The sequence below is a fragment of the Sus scrofa genome, chromosome 2, assembly GCF_054392235.1.
Source record: "Sus scrofa isolate SSC_HxYL_T2T_F1_AM1 chromosome 2, Sscrofa_HxYL_maternal_Yorkshire_Landrace_v2.0, whole genome shotgun sequence".
Lineage (NCBI taxonomy): Eukaryota > Metazoa > Chordata > Mammalia > Artiodactyla > Suidae > Sus > Sus scrofa.
Window position 1 is genome coordinate 112,925,632 of NC_139384.1, and position 20,439 is coordinate 112,946,070.

The 20,439-nt window shown below is 39.8% G+C and overlaps 1 protein-coding gene across 5 annotated transcripts in view; it reads left to right on the top strand.

The window, feature by feature from the left end:
• RHOBTB3 (Rho related BTB domain containing 3) overlaps nt 1-16,247 on the top strand; it is a 60,336-nt gene extending 44,089 nt beyond the window's left edge. The window contains exons 9-12 of one of the 5 annotated variants that reach the window (XR_014838383.1): nt 1,174-1,347; nt 4,382-7,607; nt 7,754-9,372; nt 13,333-13,729. Coding sequence is in view for 2 of the 5 variants with exons in the window: in XM_003354222.6 (XP_003354270.1) it covers nt 1,174-1,347; nt 4,382-4,548; nt 9,276-9,372; nt 13,333-13,448 (554 nt within the window). In the remaining 3 variants the exon portion in view is untranslated. Of the gene's footprint in view, nt 1-1,173; nt 1,829-3,204; nt 3,359-4,381; nt 7,608-7,753; nt 9,700-9,983; nt 10,666-13,332 lie in introns of those variants that run through there. The other 4 variants (XR_014838382.1, XM_003354222.6, XM_085014097.1 and 1 more) reach the window with 4 other exon arrangements.
• Nucleotides 16,248-20,439: the final 4,192 nt, after the last annotated feature.

A 20,439-nucleotide genomic window follows, 5' to 3' on the forward strand; every position in this document is an offset into this window, starting at 1 on the left:
GATTCATTTCCACTGAGCCATGTGACAGGAACTCCTTGAATGGGACATTTTTGTCACTTAAATTGGCTGTCATGCCCTCCAGCAGACTAAAAGTTTAGCTAATGCAAACCAAGGTAGCCCAGTCTTTCTTTCTCTTCTTTGTACCTCCGATACCAGATGTGGTGACTGGCATGTGATGGGTGCTTGATGATGATCTATTGACCTGATCTAGACTAAACCGAAGGCTGGCTGTGGGTTTGTGGTTTCCTGAATTAGTGGGAGTGGTGAGAACTGCTTCTCTACCCATGAACCCCAGGCCACGTGTGTCCCCAGTGCTGTGAGTTTAATGAGCTTCAGTGAGGGGTAGAGGCTGAATGGCCTTTAAAATTTTCCACAAGCAGATATTGTTCATATAGGAGAGAGAGGGTCAGGGTTGGAGTTCCCATTGCAGCAGAGACAAATCCGACTAATATCCAAGATGATGTGGGTTAGATCTCTGGCCTCAATCAGTGGGTCGGGGATCTGGTGTTGCTGTGGCTGTGGTGTAGGCTGGCAGCTGTAGCTCCAATTCAAGTTGACATCTAGCTTGGGAACTTCCATATGTTGCTGGTGAGGCCCTAAAAAGAAAAAAGCAGGGGACAAGACCATCCCCTTCCTTCTAGGTGTTCCCCTTGTGACAAGAGATTTCCTTGCTGTTTCTGCTGGGATCTGTGGGCTGCTTAGGCTGAGGATGGTTTGTTTTCCTGTTTCTGTTAAGGGGAAGCTTGACTAGGACTGTACTGTGAGTTTGGCTAAGAAGAGCAATGGCTGTATTTCCTTGGGAGGCACTTGGACAGGGCTGGGGGTGGTATTTCAAGCCAATCGGAAAGAATCAATGTTTTGTTATAAAACCATAAAGCAAAATACTTCATTCCAGTGTTTCTATCTTCAGGAAATAAAAACTGAGTAACGTATAATGGGCTGATCTGCGAATTATTGGTTTCAAAGTCAGCTTTTGAACTCTCTTAATTTTTCAATTTATTTGAACACTACAGAGTCTCTGAATTAATGCTGGTTGTCATGCCCACATTTGGTTTCTGAATATCAGCTTAGCTGTGCTTAATGCCATACCATTCTAATTAGAGGGAAAATTGGTAGGAAAATAACTGTGCCAGTTTGTCTCACTTGGCTTTGTTTCCCTTTTGAACCTTACAGGTACGACAGTACCAGCCCACCGGGCCATCCTGGTGGCCCGTTGTGAAGTGATGGCTGCCATGTTTAATGGGAACTACATGGAAGCAAAGAGTGTTCTGATTCCAGTCTATGGTGTTTCCAAAGAGACTTTCTTGTCATTCTTAGAATACCTGTACACAGACTCCTGTTGCCCAGGTCAGCCGTTAGAAACATTATATAGTATCTCACAATTCTTTCTTTTCTGATACCCCATTTTGAGAAATTGCTTTCTATGAAATCTGTTTTCGTTTAAGATTTTTGAGAATTGGGATTGTGCTAATAACGAGGTGATGTTGGGACAACAATGAGTTTTCAGTCAGTTCAAGTGAAGGAGCAGTGATTGGGTAACTCTTATGGCTCTCAGACCCTGGGATAAGTTCACATGTTCCAGCCAGTACCAATAGCATGGTGATCACTGTAGGCGCCCTGGAATGGAGGTGTCCCCGTGGTACCCAGCGGCTGCTCCAATTCTACAGACTGGAGCAGAGAGCTCCTTGGGACACTGTTCCTTTCACGAGGAAAGAGGTGGGCATCTGCTTTTATGGCTCTGACTTTTCTGAATGAGGCACTTTTAAGGACGTTCCATTTTTTATTTTTTATTTATTTATTTATTTTTTTGCTTTTTAAGGCTGCACCTGTGGCATATGGACTTTCCCAGGCTAGGGGTCGAATTGGAGCTGCAGCTGCTAGATTGTGCCGCAGCCACAGCCACAGCAACATGGGATCTGAGTCACATCTACTACCTACACCATAGCTTATGGCAACACCGGATCCTTAACCCACTGAGCAAGGCCGGGGGTCAAACCTGCACCCTTATGGATACTAGTCAGGTTTGTAACCTGCTGAGACACAAGGGGAAATCCCAAGTAATTTCAATATTCTGAGATTCCTTTAATCATCTCTGGCCCAAAGGATGTGGGGTTTTTTAAGACCTTTTTCTGATTTCTGCCAGAGTCAGACTCTCCTAAAGCTGACTTATTCAAAAACTTTTCCTAAGTGGTTTAGAATACCCAGTGAACTATAGGATTTATTCCCGTGTTCACGACTATTGACTAGAAACTGTGTATGGCAGCTACAGGTGGGAACAGGTCTTGCAGGTTTCCTGCAGCTGAAGGCACATGGGAGAAATTACAGAATCCTTTCATCAGACCTGGCTGGAGTCTTGGATGCAGGAATGCAGCTCCTTTAATCAGTCTTTATCCTTTGGCCACCAGATGGCTCCCACCGCAAACATAACTGGAATAAGCCCTTAGTCCAGGAGCCTGAGACCTTGATTGTACAACCTGGCCAGGCAGCCTGGCAAATACAAAAAGCAAGCACACATTTCAGACCATACCTCTGTTCAGGTTTACTGCTTTAATTTTAGATTTTTAAAGACTTCCAGTGTTTGTTCTTAAAATCTCCTAAGTTTTAAACAAGTCCTGAGCCCTCTAGTGAAAAGCTTCAGATGTTCTAAATCAGAAAATTCTTCTTTTAATTGGACTAATTCTGGTCTTGCGACTAGCTGTAGAGTATTTTGAAGCCAGTTACAGTTGTTCCTTTCAGTGTTAAGCCTGGCTTATCATTTCTACTTAATGAAAGCTTTGATTGTCATCAGAATAGGTGTTATTATGTATTTGATTATTTCAGTATTGGCAAATTTGTATATTAAATTTAAAAATTTGATCAGATTTGAAATCATAAGGAAATTTGGTTTCTCAATAATCCTCTCACTAGAGTAATTGGAGCTTTAAGTTTTATCTTGCTAATGAGAAAAACATACTCAGAAAAGCAATAATAACTATAAGACAAAACACTTTAAAAATTAGTAAATGGTGGAGTTCCCGTCGTGGCGCAGTGGTTAACCAATCCGACTAGGAACCGTGAGGTTGCGGTTCGGTCCCTGCCCTTACTCAGTGGGTTAAGGATCCGGCCTTGCCGTGAGCTGTGGTGTAGGTTGCAGACGTGGCTCGGATCCCGCGTTGCTGTGGCTCTGGCGTAGGCTGGTGGCTACAGCTCCAATTCGACCCCTAGCCTGGGAACCTCCATATACCGCGGGAGCGGCCCAAGAAATAGCAACAACAACAAAAGACAAAAAAAAAAAAATTAGTAAATGGTGAACGTATAGGGGGACATGAGTCAAAATGAGTAATCAAAAAGTTAAGCTGGATACTAGAATATTTGCATTGGGAAAATTGGAAAAAGGAAAGTAATCTATTCATTATGATATCATTCATGCCATTCTTGGTTCCTAACTACAAAAAGATGTAAGGAATCTAAGGAGGGACCAGAAAAAAATTACATGAAAATATCAGACTTAGGGAAAAGTGTTAAACTAACAATCAGAGAAACCTGGGTGACCGGCAGGGTTGAGAGAAGAGGGAAATGGGGAGTTATTGCATAAAGGGTGCAGAGTTTCATTGGGGAAGAAGACAGTTTTGGAGAAGGTAGTGGTGATGGTTACACAACAATGTGAATGTACGTAATGCCACTGGATTTTACCCTTTAAAATGACCAGTGATAAATTGTGTTCATTTTACCATAATAAAAACAAACATGCCTGGGGACTAAAGCCAGAAGAGGAAAAATGGCAAGAATTTAGTATAGCTAGGAGTTTCCATTGTGGCTCAGCGGTTAATGAACCCAGATCGCATCCATGAGGACGTGGATTCCATCCCTGGCTTCGCTTAGTGGGTTAAGTATCTGACATTGCCATGAGCTGTGGTGTAGGTCATAGATGTGGCTTGGATCCCACAGTGCTGTGGCTGTGGTGTAGGCTGGCAGCTATAGCTCCCATTGGATCCCTGGCTGGGAACCTCCATATGCCACAGGTATGGCCCTGAAAAAAAGCAAAAAAAAAAAAAAAAAAAAAAAAAAAGAATTTAGTATAGCTAGCAGAAGGAAGTACCCATAGCCCTGGAGTGGATTATTAAGGGCAGTTGTGTAATCTCTTTCTTTGAAGAATTAAAAACAACAGCAGTGATGACAGACTGACTTCTGAGCGCGAAGGCTTGAATGAATTTGTTTTAAAATGGAGTAATAGTGTAGACTGCTGACTTACTCCTTCAAGGCTTTTTCTAGGTGTTCTATTCTACATTGGATCATGGAGTCAGCAATTTGGTTGGTTTTGGTTTTTGCTGTTGTTTTGTTTTTAGATGGTAAAAGAAATGGTTTTATTGTCCATTTTCTTTTATTTCTTTTCTTGCATCAGCTGGCATTTTCCAGGCAATGTGTCTCCTGATCTGTGCAGAGATGTACCAAGTATCCAGACTGCAGCACATCTGTGAGCTGTTCATCATTACACAGCTGCAAAGCATGCCAAGCAGGGAACTGGCATCGATGAACCTCGATATAGTTGATCTGCTCAAAAAAGCCAAGGTAATTGGCCCTATATCTGGTTGTTGGATTAAAAAAAAAAATTACAAAAATGATGTTACTGTAAAATTTTTTCTGTTTATTAAGAGATGTATTAGTGCTTGTCTTAGTTTAGAAATTTGACTAAATGAGGTAAATGTGCCCTCACAGCAATTTCTGCTGTTAGGTAATTTCGAAGCATGGGGTTTTGGGGCCATCCCTTTCTAAGGAGGTAGGATTTACCAATATGGAATTTTCTCAACTGAATGGTAGCTCTCATTAGAGTCAGTGCTGTATTGTTTCATATAGGCATTATAGGAAATAGAATTTACATTGAAATTCCCTCAGTTGTTTACCTCTTAAGGTTCCTGAAAGGAGAATAATGAGATTAGTCCATACATACTGATAGAGATGGTTAGGCTGAACTCATTTATCTGTTCATCCATACACTTATTTAGCCAACATGTTTTGAAGTTCTTCTGCTTGGTTGTAGGAGATATTGGTGTATTTCATCAGTTTTTTCAAACACCTTTTGTTGAAATGTCGCCTTGTATGAGGAGTTAGTCTATATTCCATTCCCTGCCCTAAGACAGTTTTAGGGCTTTGCAGTGGTCATAGCATTAAAGCTGAACCTTCTAAGTCTTTTTCACAGGAATATGTTTGATCCACCATTACAAACCATTAGGATTTTGTAAATTATTATCTGGCATACAACGTATTGGCTGTTCCTATAAGCTCTTGCATCCAGAAGAGGAAGATATGACAAATTTGCCTTTATCCACATTGCTAAAACAGAGCCATATAATGGGGCAGAGGACAGACTCTGACAGCTAAAAGCTTGCCTCCAGGCTGAGATGAATTCATTAATCAGTATATCTACTTCTGAGCATGGAAGGGAATTCATTTAAAGCATCCAGGTCTTCTTTTATGGTCTCCTAGCTTTTTTGGAGTTTATTTCTCTCATAATCAAGTCTACAGATCCTGTGTATTTAATATTAGGGGAAAAGCAAATTTAAAAAATTTGAGTAACTGATCTCTCTTTGTAATAAATTTACATTAAGCTTGGGATTAGTAGCTTTCCTCTAGATTTAGTTTAAAAATTTTTTAATTTTTTCCTAGCATTTTCACAACCTCAGTTCATTTTTGATGTATCATTTTCATACTTTCTTTTTTCTTTTTTTTTTGTGTGTGTGTCTTTTTGCCATTTCTTGGGCTGCTCCCGTGGCATATGGAGGTTCCCTGGCTAGGGGTCTAATCGGAGCTGTAGCTACCGGCCTACGCCAGAGCCACAGCAACGCAGGATCCGAGCCTCGTCTGCAACCTACACCACAGCTCACGGCAACACCGGATCCTTAACCCACTGAGCAAGGGCAGGGATCGAACCCGCAACCTCATGGTTCCTAGTTGGATTCATTAACTACTGCGCCATGACAGGAACTCCTCATTTTCATACTTTCTAACAAGTCTGTCATACTTTTAAAAAATGAGCACAAGTTTCTCTTTCTTTAGCTTATAGTATCCTTTTAAATATTTCATGCATAAGAGAACTCCCTGCATGGTTGCAATAATCTCTTGAACTGCCCCCCCCCAACACATACAGACACACCCAGCACCCCCACACCATTCCCCATCAGCATCATTTATAATTGTATTGTCAGAAATTCTTCCTGACTTGTTTTCCCTGAATCTGAAATGTGTGAGTATCCTTATTTTTTCCTTTAAATTTTAGAAGTCTAAGATACTACCTGTTCTTGAATTTTACTATTGGTTTCTGAAAACTTTTCTATTTGCTAAGATTCAGCCTACATTTATCAGTTTTCCTTTAGTCTATTCCTGATGGTCCCTACTTTGCAAATTATGAATCACAGAAACAGGATAATTTTCTTCCTATTTCTCTTCGAAGCTCTCAGGTTGAGGTTCCACTTCACCAGCCAGTTCATCTGTTTGTCGGACTTTAGTCAACCTTTCCTTCATTGCTTCTCTGACTTCTAGGAGGTGAAATTGCCTTTTGGCAGAATTAGACTTACAGTAGCCCTCTGAATAACTGAAATTTCCAATCACTCTATCATCTCTGCCAGCTTTGTATTGAGTATCAGGAAAGCATCATTGATACCTTTGATATAACTAAGTAGTTGAGGTATTCTCTCATTTCTGCTGGAACTTGCCCTAACTTCTCTCAATTCTTTATTGTGAGTCTACCTTCAGGTTTGTATATTTCCATCAAGTTGGAATCTTAGCATAAACAGAGGCCTTTTCCCCTTAAACAGATCAGTTCCTTACTCCCCTTTAAACCTTATCTTGGCAAACTTTGGTGATTCCTATGAAGTCCTGTTTACTCTAAATCATATTAAAATTTTAAGTTCAACTTCTTACTTAGAATCTGTGCATTAATATTTGGCTGCTTCAGGCCCCAAATTTGCTTCTGACCTTTTCCTTGTGAGTTTCTGGGTACTGTCTCCACGATTATTATTCTTCACAGAGCTGTTAGATGCTGCAGTATTTGGTTTAAAGCTTTTTTTAAATGTCTTTTTAAATTCTTTTGTTTATTTCAGCTTAAACCACTTTCTCAAGACAGTGAAAATTCTTCCAAAAATGTAATTTTTCCAGTGAAAGGCATTCCATCTCTTGCCAAGAGCCCACAGTTATGAAATCTTAAGTCTTGTTCAAAATAAAATTCTACATTTGATCTACTTTTTCGTAGCCAGCTATTCATTTCTGTGATCTCCTTCCTCTTTCAAAGTCACAGCCCTCAGGCAGTGTTGTGAACATCTTTTGGTAGGTTTTCTCCTCTGAGTTAGCCATCTAGTTCCTCTGGTGGCTTCTGTTAAAAATAGCTACATATTCCTGCTCTTGAGATCACTCAAACATTTGTCTGCTAAAACATAAAGTGAAAAAAGATTGTTAAAATGTGATATGCTGTTAGATGAACTCTTACAATTAAAATTATGATTTTGTATAATGAAAATCAGAGAGACCTATAAAATTTACATGTTAAAATATTCCCACAGTATAACTTTTTAAAAGAATAATCCTTGAGTTTTACAAATTTTTCTTCAAATTATCTGTATTTATTTGCTTCTATAGTATTTTTTTTTTTTTTGGTCTTTTGTCTTTTTTTTTTTGTTGTTGTTGTTGTTGCTATTTCTTGGGCCGCTCCCGCGGCATATGGAGGTTCCCAGGCTAGGGGTGGAATCAGAGCTGTAGCCACCAGCCTACGCCGCTTCTATAGTATTTTTAAGTGTCCTTAAAAGAGCTATATTTAGGAATTCCCATTGTGGCTCTGCGGGCTAAGAACCTGACTAGTATCCATGAGGGTGTGGATTCAATCCATTCCTGGCCCTTTTCAGTGGGTTAAGGATCCAGGGTTGCTCCAAGTTGGCATAGGTTGTGGATGCAGCTCAAATCTGGCGTTGCTATGGCTGTGGTATATACGCTAGCAGCTGCAGCTCCAGTTTGACCCCTAACCCGGGAATTTCCATGAGCTGCCAATGTGGCCCTTAAAAAGACACACACACACACAGGGGAAAAAAAGAGCTATATTTAGCCTGAAGGTGCAAACACCTAAATGCACATCAACAGATGAATGAATAAACCAAATGTGGTGTATAAGTACAATGCAATATTACTCAGCCTTAAAAAGAAATGAAATTTTAATGCATGCTGCAACATGGATGAACCTTGAGGGCGTTATGCTGAATCAAATAAACAAGTCAGAAAAAAAACAAATATAGTATAATTTAACTTATATAAGGTACCTGGAATAGTCAAGTTCATTGAGAGAACATAGAATAGTGGTTACCAGAGACTGAGGTTAGGAAGAAAGGGGGGTTTTGTTTAATGGGTATAGAGTTTTGGGTTGGGATGATAGAAAAGTTCTGGAAATAGGTAGTGGTTGATGGTCGCACAATGATGTGAATGCACTTAATGCCCCTGAACTATCCGCTTACAGATGGTTAAAATGCTAAATTTTATGTTATGTATCTTTTACTACAGCAGTAATAAAGAGAACTATACTCATGTTCCAAAGTTGCCTGCCAGCAAGTTACCGTAATCTGAATTAAGTGGTTAGGTGGATTAGTGAGTGTCCCTGGGCTGGCACCAAGGTCATGATGTCGTGGCCAAGTTTCTGAGTTTCCTTTCCATTAGCTGTCGGAACTCAGGGCAATAAATGTGCTAGAAACCTCACTCAGTGTAATAGTACATCCCAGTTAAAAGCAGCTGTTTAGGCATAACCTTCTCATGGAGATATTTACACATTGAAACCCACACCCTTTGGTTGATGATGTTTCCTTCTCAAACTATTCTTTGGTTTTCTCTATAGGTGAACGTGTTGAGATATGGCCAAGTGTATACCTTTGCTAACCATAATCTTTCTTTCACACAGATATAAGTGCACTTAGTGAAGGCCGTGACCGTAGATTAAAAGCTTAAACGAAATCCTCAAGAACCTCCAAGAGTCTGTTACCCACAGACACAGCCGTGCACCTGCTTAAAGACGTTCAGCCACTCTGGCAGCCATAGCTTGTTCTTCATTTGATTTGGTTTCTTCATTGATGTGATCTTATGATTATTTATTAATAATGCACCCTTTTCCTTTTTGTTCTCAGAGCAGGCTGAAGGCTATAATATATACAGATATATTAAACAAGGACTTGGGCCCTCTGTGAGTTTCTCTAGACCATTCTCTCCATCTAATCATCATATCAATGGTGGTTGTGTGCAATATTGTTCACCTTCCTTTTTTCTTGCAGTTTCACCATTCTGATTGCCTCTCCACCTGGCTGCTTCATTTCATCGCCACTAACTACCTCATCTTCAGTCAAAAGCCTGAATTTCAGGATCTTTCAGGTAGATTGCTAATAACTGTTTTGAAAACAAAACTTTATATTCTTTGCTCTTGGATTTGAGAAATGACTTGTAAGAATAGTAGTTTTAAAAAGTAAAAAGTCAATGTAATACATTCCTTTAAGTATGCAGTATGGTAATTGAGGATACTTTAACTTATATAATAACCTATGTTATGCAAGAAATTTTCTAATGATTGTTTTACAGTTCCCATCCATTTTAAAGTACATTTAAAAATTTTTCTAAAGTAGGAGTTCCTGTTGTGGCACAGTGGTTAATGACTCCGACTAGGAACCATGAGGTTGCGGGTTTGCTCCCTGGCCTTGCTCAGTGGGTTAAGGATCCAGTGTTGCCATGAGCTGTGGTGTAGGTTGCAGACAAGGCTTGGATCCCATGTTACTATGGCTCTGGCGTAGGCTGGCGGCTACAGCTCCCATTGGACCCCTAGCCTGGGAACCTCCATATGCCACGAGAGCGGCCCAAGAAATGGAAAAAGACCAAAAAAAAATTTTTTTTTCTGAAGTAGAGAGATAGGAGTTCCCGTTGTGGCTCAGTGGTTAACGAATCCGACTAGGAACCATGAGGTTGCGGGTTCGATCCCTGCCCTTGCTCAGTGGGTTAAGGATCCATCATTGCCATGAGCTGTGGTGTAGGTCGCAGACAAGGCTCGGAACTCGAGTTGCTGTGGCTCTGGTGTAGGCTGGTGGCTACAGCTCCGATTAGACCCCTAGCAGGGAACCTCCATATGCCACAGGAGTGGCCCTAGAAAAGGCAAAAAGATAAAAAAATAAAAATAAAAAATGAAAAATAAAAAAATAAAGTAGATAAAGTGGCCTCAGATGGTGGCATTGGTTGTGATAAATGGAATTTGGTTTTAACCACCTAAGTCAGAAACAACATTTAAATAGTACAGCTTTCTAAATTTTTTTCTTGTAAGGAAAAAAATATCCCTTATAGGTCTGTTTTGCTGATATCTCCTGTTTGTATAGGAGTCTATTACATTGCTTGGCAATAATGATTCTTTATTGATCAAAGATTGTTGCAAAGTTTACTGAGCAGAGAGTATACTTAATGTGATTTTTAAAAGATAAATTAGAAAGATTAAAAGCAATCAAAGGGTGAGTTTCTGTGTGCTGTATAAGATGAAAGAAAATGAAAATAGAATAGTCATCAGAGTAGGCTGTTTAGATATGAGGGTTTGCTTGTGTTATTGCGTAGAATAGACTCAAGGAATAATCGTGTTAAAAGGAGAAGGAAATTAACCATCTCCTAGTCAAGTAGTTTCAAACTCTAAAAGGTGAAAGGAATTTCTGTTGTAGCACAGTGGAAACGAATCCAACTAGAAGCCATGAGGTTCAATCCCTGGCCTTGCTCAGTGGGTTAGTGTTGCTGTGGCTGTGGCGTAGGCCAGCAGTTGTAGCTCCAATTAGACTCCTAGCCTGGGAACTTCCATATGCCATGCATGCAGCCCAAAAAAGACAAAAGACAAAAATAATAATAATAATAAAAGGTGAAACCTCCTTGGAGATGCCAGAAGGTCTTGTGGGGTGGGGGCAGAGAGTGAAGCGGGTGCAGGAAGGAGAGGCTGATGTGTGCAGTTCCTGAACTCCTCCCCCCAACCTTCATCCAGAATAGTTCCACTTGTATCTGCTTAAATCTTAGAATTCTACTTAAAATTTTGCTTGTAAAAGAGAATCTGCTGCTAAAAGATGTGTACATCTCTGGTTTCATTCAGCTACTTGTTGTGCAGTTAAGGAAACCAAGAAACCCATAGTCAGTTCTTGGCAGACGTATTGGGAGAGTATTTAGCCAGTCAACAAACATCATATGCCTATTGGGAGCCTCTCTACATAGAATTTAACTATTGGTGCAGAGGAGTACCATAGTAAATCAAAGCAGAGTAATAGATATTTAATAGCCATTTACTTTGTGCAAGAAACGAAGTCCATTCCTAAGCCTAATGTATATTTACACTGGGTGTTAACAGGGGCATTGTTACATAGTTATTCTTTAAGGAGTCAATTAAATATGAAATAAATGAACATTTTGGGAGTTCCAGTCCTGACTCAGTGGTAACAAACCAGACTGGTATTCACGAGGACTTGGGTTCAATCCCGGTCTCACTCAGTAGATTAAGGATCTGGTATTGCTGTGAGCTGTGGTGTAGGTCGCAGACATGGCTCAGATCCCTAGTTGCTCTGTCTGTGGTATAGGCCAGCAGCTTTAGCTCTGATTCGACCCCTAGTCTGGGAACTTCCATATGCTATGGGTGCAGCCCTTAAAAAAAAAAAAAAAAAAAAAGAATAGAAATGAACATTTTGATTTTAGGGCCACTTGCGTTATGCCACCTGAAGTCACCTTCAGTTGTAAAAGAAGAGTAAGATGATTTTCCACTCACTATTTTGTGTAGATGTATGATACACATAGAGTACTATTACAGCCTTGGGAGAAAGATGCTCTGGGAATCCTTTGAGTTATTCATTTTCATTTTATCATACTATTTATGGAATTGCCTATAAGTATGTTATGACCACCTGACATAGTGAGAGGCAGGACTCCAAGGTGTAATTTGAGAAGGCAGGATAAGAAAATGAGGCAGTGTTAGTGATTCCCTTTGATGAGAATTAGAACAGTATCATGAGTGCTCTGAGTCTGCGGTGCCTGTTCATGTCCAGGACCTGCTGTGCTTGGGCAGAGGAAAAAAGTCCCTGTTGGTAAGGGAGAATGCAATAGTCTATGTCAGCAGCTACAAACCCACAGTCTGGGGGTTGAATATAACTTGTCAAGGGGTTTTATTTGGACCACATGGATTATAATTTAAAAAAAATTTTTTTTTAAAATTTTTTGGGAGTTGCCATTGTGGCTCCATAGTTAATGAATCCGACTAGTATCCATGAGAATATGGGTTTGATCCCTGGCCTCACTCCATGGGTTAAGGATCTGGTGTTGCCATGAGCTGTGGTGTAGGTCGAAGAGGTGGCTCGGATCCTGAGTTGCTGTGGCTGTGGCTGTGGCTGGCAACTTTAGCTCTGATTCTACCCCTAGCCTGGGAACTTTCATATGCCGTGGGTGCAGTCCTAAAAAGACAAAAAAAAAAAAAGAAAAAAGAAATATTGGGGCAGAGGATGCTCATTAAGGGAGGTATTATAAAGGAAGCCTCCAGCCTTCCACCCATATCGACGTTCTAGAATTCTGACCGCCACCCTGACTACCACTTTGACTACATAAAATTGAACCATCCTTCCCTGACCTGAGAGAAAAAACTCTATAGGTGCAGTCACTTCGACATTCTGAGGGAAATTTTCAACCTAGGATTCGATATTCAGCCAAATCACTTATCGTGTGTAAGGATACATTAAAGATGTTTCATCACAAGCAAGGTCTCAAAAATACTTCTATGCACGCCCCTGGCCTTGCCAGGAAGCTAATGAAAGTTGTGCTTCACCAAAACTAGAGAAAACAGAGTGAAGGATCTGGAGGCCAGAGGTGGAGGGAATCCCCCAGGACAGCTGGCAGCAGAGTTAGAAGGAAGCGGGTACAGGCTCAGAAGAGAGGGGTTTCCAGCGTGGCAGCAGCAAGGACAGGAAGGGCTTGGTCCTCTGATTGCTGTGGCCCCATGGAAAATAGAATGGAGAGGACTTTAAAGAGTTCGGAAGGTTGAATTAGCTACTGAGAAAACTAAATGAAAAAAGACAAAAACATGTCCCCTGTCTCCAGGGAAAACAAATCTCATTTGGGAGCAAAAAAAAAAAAAATGTAATCAAATACTACTTGATGAAGCAGTGACAAGAAGTATATAATTGTAAATCACAGACTAACTTAAATCTGGATGACTGAGAGCAGGAGAGGGAGTATGCAGCAGAGTTTGGATCTCATCTGTTAAACAGGAAACCAAGAGTTAATATTGAAACTTGATTCCAAATTAAATATATGCAATTAATATTCTTTCTCTAAAAATTTTAGTGGAAGAACGCAGTTTTGTTGAAAAGCACAGATGGCCATCGAATATGTACTTGAAGCAGCTTGCCGAATACAGGAAGTATATACACTCCCGGAAATGTCGTTGCTTAGTAATGTAACCTGGAAATCTCGTATGCATACACTTTTTCCTTTTACTATGAAGAATCGGATACTTCTGGGTTCCAGTAAAAGTCTTGTGGCAGAAACCAATGTGGGAGTTAAAAAAAAAATATCACATAGAGCTTCATGTGTTCATTAATTCTCTTTGAAAAAGCTACTGTTATGATCTTAAAAGGGAACAGAGTATATACTGTAGGCTAAAATTAAGCCCTTGAAGATGCCCTGTTGCTTTAGTGATATTAATACCCCTCCCAGTTAAGAAATATTTAATTTAAAGAAATCAAGTGGAATTAATACAGAAATTTCATCATGTTTGATTAACTGCTCGGTTAAAATAAGGGCCAATTGAAGACCCAGTGTGACTATTTCTATCATAAGAAATCTAGGAGAAGACTGATCAAGCTGAGATTTTAGAAATATAAGTCTGCCTGGGATTTTGAAAGTGAAATGGCCACTTCGTTCTAATCAGTGACAGTGTTTGAACCATCATGAAAAAAAAAAATCTAGCTTTTATATGGGCAACCGGACTGAGCCACCGTGTCGATCCTCTGGAATTCTGATTAGGCAAGAAATCTATATAGGGCTGGATTTATGGCCATGTAACCTGTGTGGTCACACAGGCCCCTTGCTCAGAAGGGCCCCATGCTTGGTTCAGTGCTTTGCGAGCTTAAAATTCTTAATAATATTTGAAGAGGGGCCCTGCATTTTCACTTTGTACTGGGCACTCCTGCCAGTTAAGTATATCTTCTAGCAGGGTATGTTTTCTTGTGCAAGCAAATGTTATTCTGTGTGAAAGCAGAAAGGAGGTGCTGACAGTAAGCAAAGAGAAGAAGGCTTGCTGAAGGAAGAGATACAGACTTTCCCATCCTTGGTGAAGTCTGTGCTTCCCAGGGCCTCCCTCCTCTGCCACCCTGACTGGCAAGTGACAAGTGCGTCCTGTTGGCTTAGCTGTAAAACGCTCATAGTTCTGGCTTTATCACAGGTGAATAGTTTCTTGATCATTCTCTAAGACTAGGATATTGGCAAAAGTGACTCACCAGTGTGACTTTGATATTCATTTACATAATCGCTCCTAGGAAAAGAGGCTTCCTGGAGAATTTGCATTCAGAGGCCTAAGAGTTTTGTTTTTGTTTTTTTTTCTTTTAATGTGTTTAGTAAGATTAAGATGCTAGTGGCTTGAATTGTGTGAATTCTTTCTGAGGACCGAAAGGTTGTTTGATGAGGAATAGCATGAGTCTTGTCCTTCAAGATAATGTAGTAAGTTAAAAGAAAGGATATAAATCCAGACTTCGTACATGTAGAAAAAATGTAGGCACTAGGATAGAAGACAGATCGTTTCTCCTGTATCATATGCCAACAGAAGTAATTATATCAGAAGCTCACAAGCTGAGAGATGAAAAACTAGATTACCATGTATTGTTAGTATCATTTTCACCTGTAATTAATAATACATTGGGATATGTTTTTCTTTTAATTTCCAATGACTTTAGAATACACATAATTTTTCTAGGTGTTCAACAGTTTGATTAAGCAGTTTTATACTATAGTATAAACATAATACTCTACACTTAGTCCTTGAATGTAACCAGCACCATCAGAGTAAAACAGTAAAAATCCTCTACAAATATCATCCAAGAAACCTGATTTCAATTGGATTGTACTAATGGAGATTACTGGAATGCCTTTTATGATTTTTGTATTTTACTCAGTTGAGTTAATCAACTATTGGCAGATCCCATTCGACAAGGATTAGCATTGGAAAAAATAAATACTGCAGTAGATTTCAAGAAATTCATTTATGTTTTAGACCTTTTAAAATACGGTGATAGTCTTGTGCTTTTCACAAGGATATTCTTACACCCACATTATTTACAGCACTTAATATTCTAAGTCAGTTACTTGTAACCTAGAAAATTGAAAAATAAAAGTTCTAAAGCAAAATATTTTCTTGAAAATAGTATTTAACATTTCAGTAGATCATAAATAGTCTTTGGGTTCTTGGTCCCAAGTGGAAGTTGGGTTTGGGAGCTGGTGCTCTGTGGTATGGAGCATGTAGTTTTTATTATGAAGGCGAGTGCCTCAAACACACGGGTATCACAGCTCTCCTGGGCTAGTCAATGCAGTAATCAAATTAGTTTTTAAACCTAGATTCTTCAATACCGTTGAATTAACTTAGTTTAAAGTTAACAAGGACATTTTTTTAAAACCTTAAACACTATCTTGGAGAAATGAGTGTTCTTTTTGAGTTTTTCTAATTGAAAAATTATTTCTAGATGAATGTATGCTTTGTGCTGATCTCTGCTTCAGTATATTTACCACTCATTTTAATTAGAGTAATTACTGTATGGTAGAACTAAGGCCCTTTCTTTCTGGGCCAGGTTTTCACCTTATATAACCCTTTGTAGACTTCTGACTACTCTGTGTTTATACTGTAGGAGAGTAGGCTTATAATCTAGACGGTTCAGTAACATAGCTGAAATTCACCCTGTCTAAGCCAACATAGTGGCTTCATATTGGGCAGAAGAAGAAAAACTGAATTAGGTAAATTTGACTTCCCAGACAGCTGAACTTTTCAACTGTAATTCAAAAACTACACTACACTGATATAGTTATTTAGACACAAAAATGTCCTCAAGAGTATTTTATTTAATTTAAAGCATCTGTTGAATTCAATCTTTAATAATTTTGCAAAGATGGGTCTGTGTGTATTTTAATATAGCCTGACCTGAATTTATATGTTTTTAGTTTAGTATTTAACATTTTTGTAACAAATAAACTTTTTTTTTAAACAAGTTTAATACAGTGTCATGTAATTATTTTACCTTGGATGTTGAATTGCTGAAGTAAATTTCGGAAAACTGCCTTGTATTTCTAAAGCATGATTGTGTTTCATGGCAAATTTCTGTTATGTGTAAAATACTTAGGATGTTGCTGATATGATAAATGTGTGAGATGTGATAAAAAAATTGATAACTACCTTTAACTGCTGGTAGCAAAATTTCTCGTAACAAAACAACTGCAATTATTTAGAAAAATGCTTTGATAATTATGTAACACAGAAGTGAACCCCTATAGGCTGGAGTATTGGCTGGGGTCAAGACTTTTGAGAAGGAAAAGCAACTCTACATGATAGAGGGTTAAGAATTTGAACCTGGGGAGTTCCTATTGCGGCTTAGTGGTAACAAATCTAACTAGTGTCAGTGAAGATGGGGGTTTGATTTCTGGCCTCGCTCACTGAGTTAAGTGTCTGGCATTGCCATGAGCTGTGGTGTAGGTCACAGATGCCGCTCAGATCCCAAGTTGCTGTGGCTGTTCCAGTTGGACCCCTAGACTGGGAACTTCCATGTGCCACATGTGCAGCCCTAAAAAGCAAAAACAAACAAACAAAAAAAGAATTTGGATCTTTCCAATAAAATGAAAAGCAATCTACCAAATGGGAGAAAGTATTTGCAAGTCATATGTCTGAAAAGGGGTTACTATCCAAAATACATGAAGAATGCAATAGCAAACAACAACAACAACAACAACAAACCACCAACCCCACCCCCAAACAATCCAATTAAAAAATATCCAGAGGATCTGAATGGGCCTTTTTCCAAGGAAGACATGCAGATGGCCAACAGGTACCTGAAAAGATGCTCAAGATGACAAATTATCAGGGAAACGCAAATCAGAACCATGATGAGTTATCACCTTACACCTGTCAGAATGATTTCTCGTCTAAAAAACAAGAAATAATAAGTGTTGATGAGGATGTGGAGAAAAGGGAACATTTGTATACTGTTGGGTGGGAATGTAAATTAGTGCAGCCATTGTCAAAAACAGTATAGAGCTTTCTCAAAAATGTAAAAATAGAGCAACCATATGATCCAGCAATTTCACTTTTGGGTGTTTATCTGAAGAAAATGAAAACACTAACTCAAAAAGATAACCACTCCTACATTCACTGCAGCATTATTTACAATAGCCAAGAAAAGGAAACAAAATATCCATCAGTGGATGAATGGATAAGAAAAATATGCTTTATGTACCATGGAATATTATTTGGCCCTAGAGTAGAAAATCTTGCTGTTTGTGACAACATGGATGGATCCTGAGGGCGTTACACTGAGTGAAATAAGTCAGACAAATACCATATCATCTCACACCTTTGTGGAATCAAACCCCCCCCCCCCCAAAAAAAACCCAAGCTCATAGATTTAGAGCACATATTAGTGGTTGCCAGAGGCAGAGGATGGGGTATGTGTGAAATGGGTGAAGGGGGTCAAAAGGTATAAACTTGGCAGTTATAAAATAAGTCATGAGGATATAACATACAGCATGGTGACTACAGTTAATACTATTATTGTGTATTTTAAAGTTGCTAAGAGAATAGATCTTAAAATTTCTCCTCACAAGAAAATTTGTAACTGTGTGGTGATGGATGTTGACTAGACTTAATTGTGATCCTTTTGCAGTTTAGGCAAATATCAAATATGTTGTATATGTGAAACCAATATAATGTTATATGTCAGTTTCATCTTAATTTTTAAAACTTGGCACTTTGCAGGGCTACGGAGCCCAAATAGGAAGAGGAGAGAGACTAGGCAGTAATGTGCATTGTAATAATATGTAATATATAATAGTACTCCCTAGAAGATTCCCAGATAGCATTGTTTCCTAAACCCATAAAGACCTCCGCAGTTTCATTGGAATTATGTTCCTAACACAAATCTGACCTGGGAACACACTCTTCAAGAAGATGTCTATTGCCTATTAAAGAACCCCCACAGTCCTCGCTGCCTATAATAAGGCCTTTTATAACCTAGCCCCATCTTTTCTGCCTTGACAGGGAGAACGCTCCATCCAGATTGTCTATGTATTTGTACACCTCAAACTCTTCCCATGGCTTGGATTGGGTTCCCATTTCCTCATTACTTTGCAAACGCCAGCTTATCCTGTTAAGTCCCAATTAAATATCATACCTCTTTTACTTTCCATGACTCTGCCAGGAAGACTTAATTGCTTCTGCATGTATATTTCCTTATCTCTTTATCCCTACCTTTCTAATGGCACTTACTACATTTTAGGTGTTTATTGGTGGTCTCTGGCTATAACTTCAAGGCAGGACCCATGTCTTGATTTATCTTTGTGTCTTGGGTGGCTGGCTGGTGGGGGAGTTGATGAACCAATAGAATGGAAGAGTGATAAGTGGTAGATCCATGGAGAGGATACAGAACATGAGCAAAATGATCTTCGAGGACACCTCTCCCTGGGAGTCTCCATTGGAGGTTAGCATTGAGATGAGCTGTGGGGAACAGAAGAATTTCTGTGGTGCATAATGAAGGGGAAACAGCTCCAGTGTTACACAGAATGTTTGTATGCAAATGCTCCTTTAGCTGCATGCAAATAATTCCCTGGCATGTGCTGGCTATGTTCTCAAAATCTTAGCAGTCCTGGAGTTCCTATGGTGGCTCAGCAGAAACGAATCTGACTAGTATCCATGAGGACGCAGGTTTGATCCCTGGCCTTGCTCAGTGAGTTAAGGATCTGGCGTTGCCATGAGCTGTGTTACAGATGCAGCTCTGATCTGGCATCGCTGTGGCTGTGCCGTAGGCCAGTGGTACAGCTCAGATTAAACCCCTAGCCTGGGAACCTCCATATGCTGTGGGTGTGGCCTTAAAAAAAAAAAAATCTTAGCAGTCCTGCTCTGTTCTCATAGCTTAAAGTTCAGTAATGATCAGCGTTAGTGGGAGAGTGTCTTAGATTCTGTTATACGTTCAGAACAAAGAGCTCTCTTATTTACTCCTATTTAAGAAATTAGCGTGCAATTTAGTGGGTACAATATAGTACTTATTTTTTAAAATTAAGCAAAAAGAAGGTAGGATCTCAGCTCCTTTTCCTCTTTTGGAAACTTGGACTGGAAAGATCGGCAGGAGAATTCTAACTCTAACTAACCAAAACTAAAACAGAAACTTTTCCTTAAAGGCTGAGCTTTGTGCTTCATCCATGACTTAGTGCCTGTCTTTTTTTTCTTGCACACAAGCCAGCTGGGCCAACTTTTTATCTCATTTCTTCTTCCGCTAGTAACTAACTATATCACCGCTGAAATATTTTTCTTTTAATACTTGCTTTTTTTTTTTTTTTTTTTTTTTAAGGTTTGCACCCACAGCACATGGAAGTTCCAGGCTAGAGGTTGAATTGGAGCTGTAGCTGCCAGCCTACACCACAGCCACAGCAATGCCAGTTCCGAGCGGCATCTGTGACCTACACCACAGCTCACAGCAACACCAGATCCTTAATCCACTGAGCAAGCTCAGGGATCCACTGAGCAAGCCCTACATCCTCATGGATACTAGTCGAGTTCATTACCACTGAGCCATGGTGGAAACTCCTCTCTTAAGACTTGTAACTCGGAATTCCCGTCGTGGCGCAGTGGTTAACGAATCCGACTAGGAACCATGAGGTGGCGGGTTCGGTCCCTGCCCTTACTCAGTGGGTTAACGATCCGGCATTGCCGTGAGCTGTGGTGTAGGTTGCAGACGCGGCTCGGATCCCGCGTTGCTGTGGCTCTGGTGTAGGCCGGTGGCTACAGCTCCGATTGGACCCCTAGCCTGGGAACCTCCATATGCCGCGGGAGTGGCCCAAGAAATAGCAACAACAACAACAACAAAAAAGACTTGTAACTCTTATTATGTCTCCAGAGTTTCCAGTAATTTAGTCTCTGACATGTCATGTTCAATCAGAACAGCCAAACATTATTCAAAAGGTTTCTCATCTTTTGATTCTTTAGTTTTGACATTTTGAAATTGGCTGAAAGCTCAAAATACTATAAATGGTATACTTTGGGAAGAGAGTTCTTGCTCCCATTTCTCTCTCAACCCGATTTCCCACATTCCCCATAGGTAACCACCTTCATTTTTTTATGCATCATTGCGGTGTTTATTTATGTGAGGACAAGCAAATGAAAATGCATATTCCTATCTTCCTCCCTGGGGTAGACAGAATAGT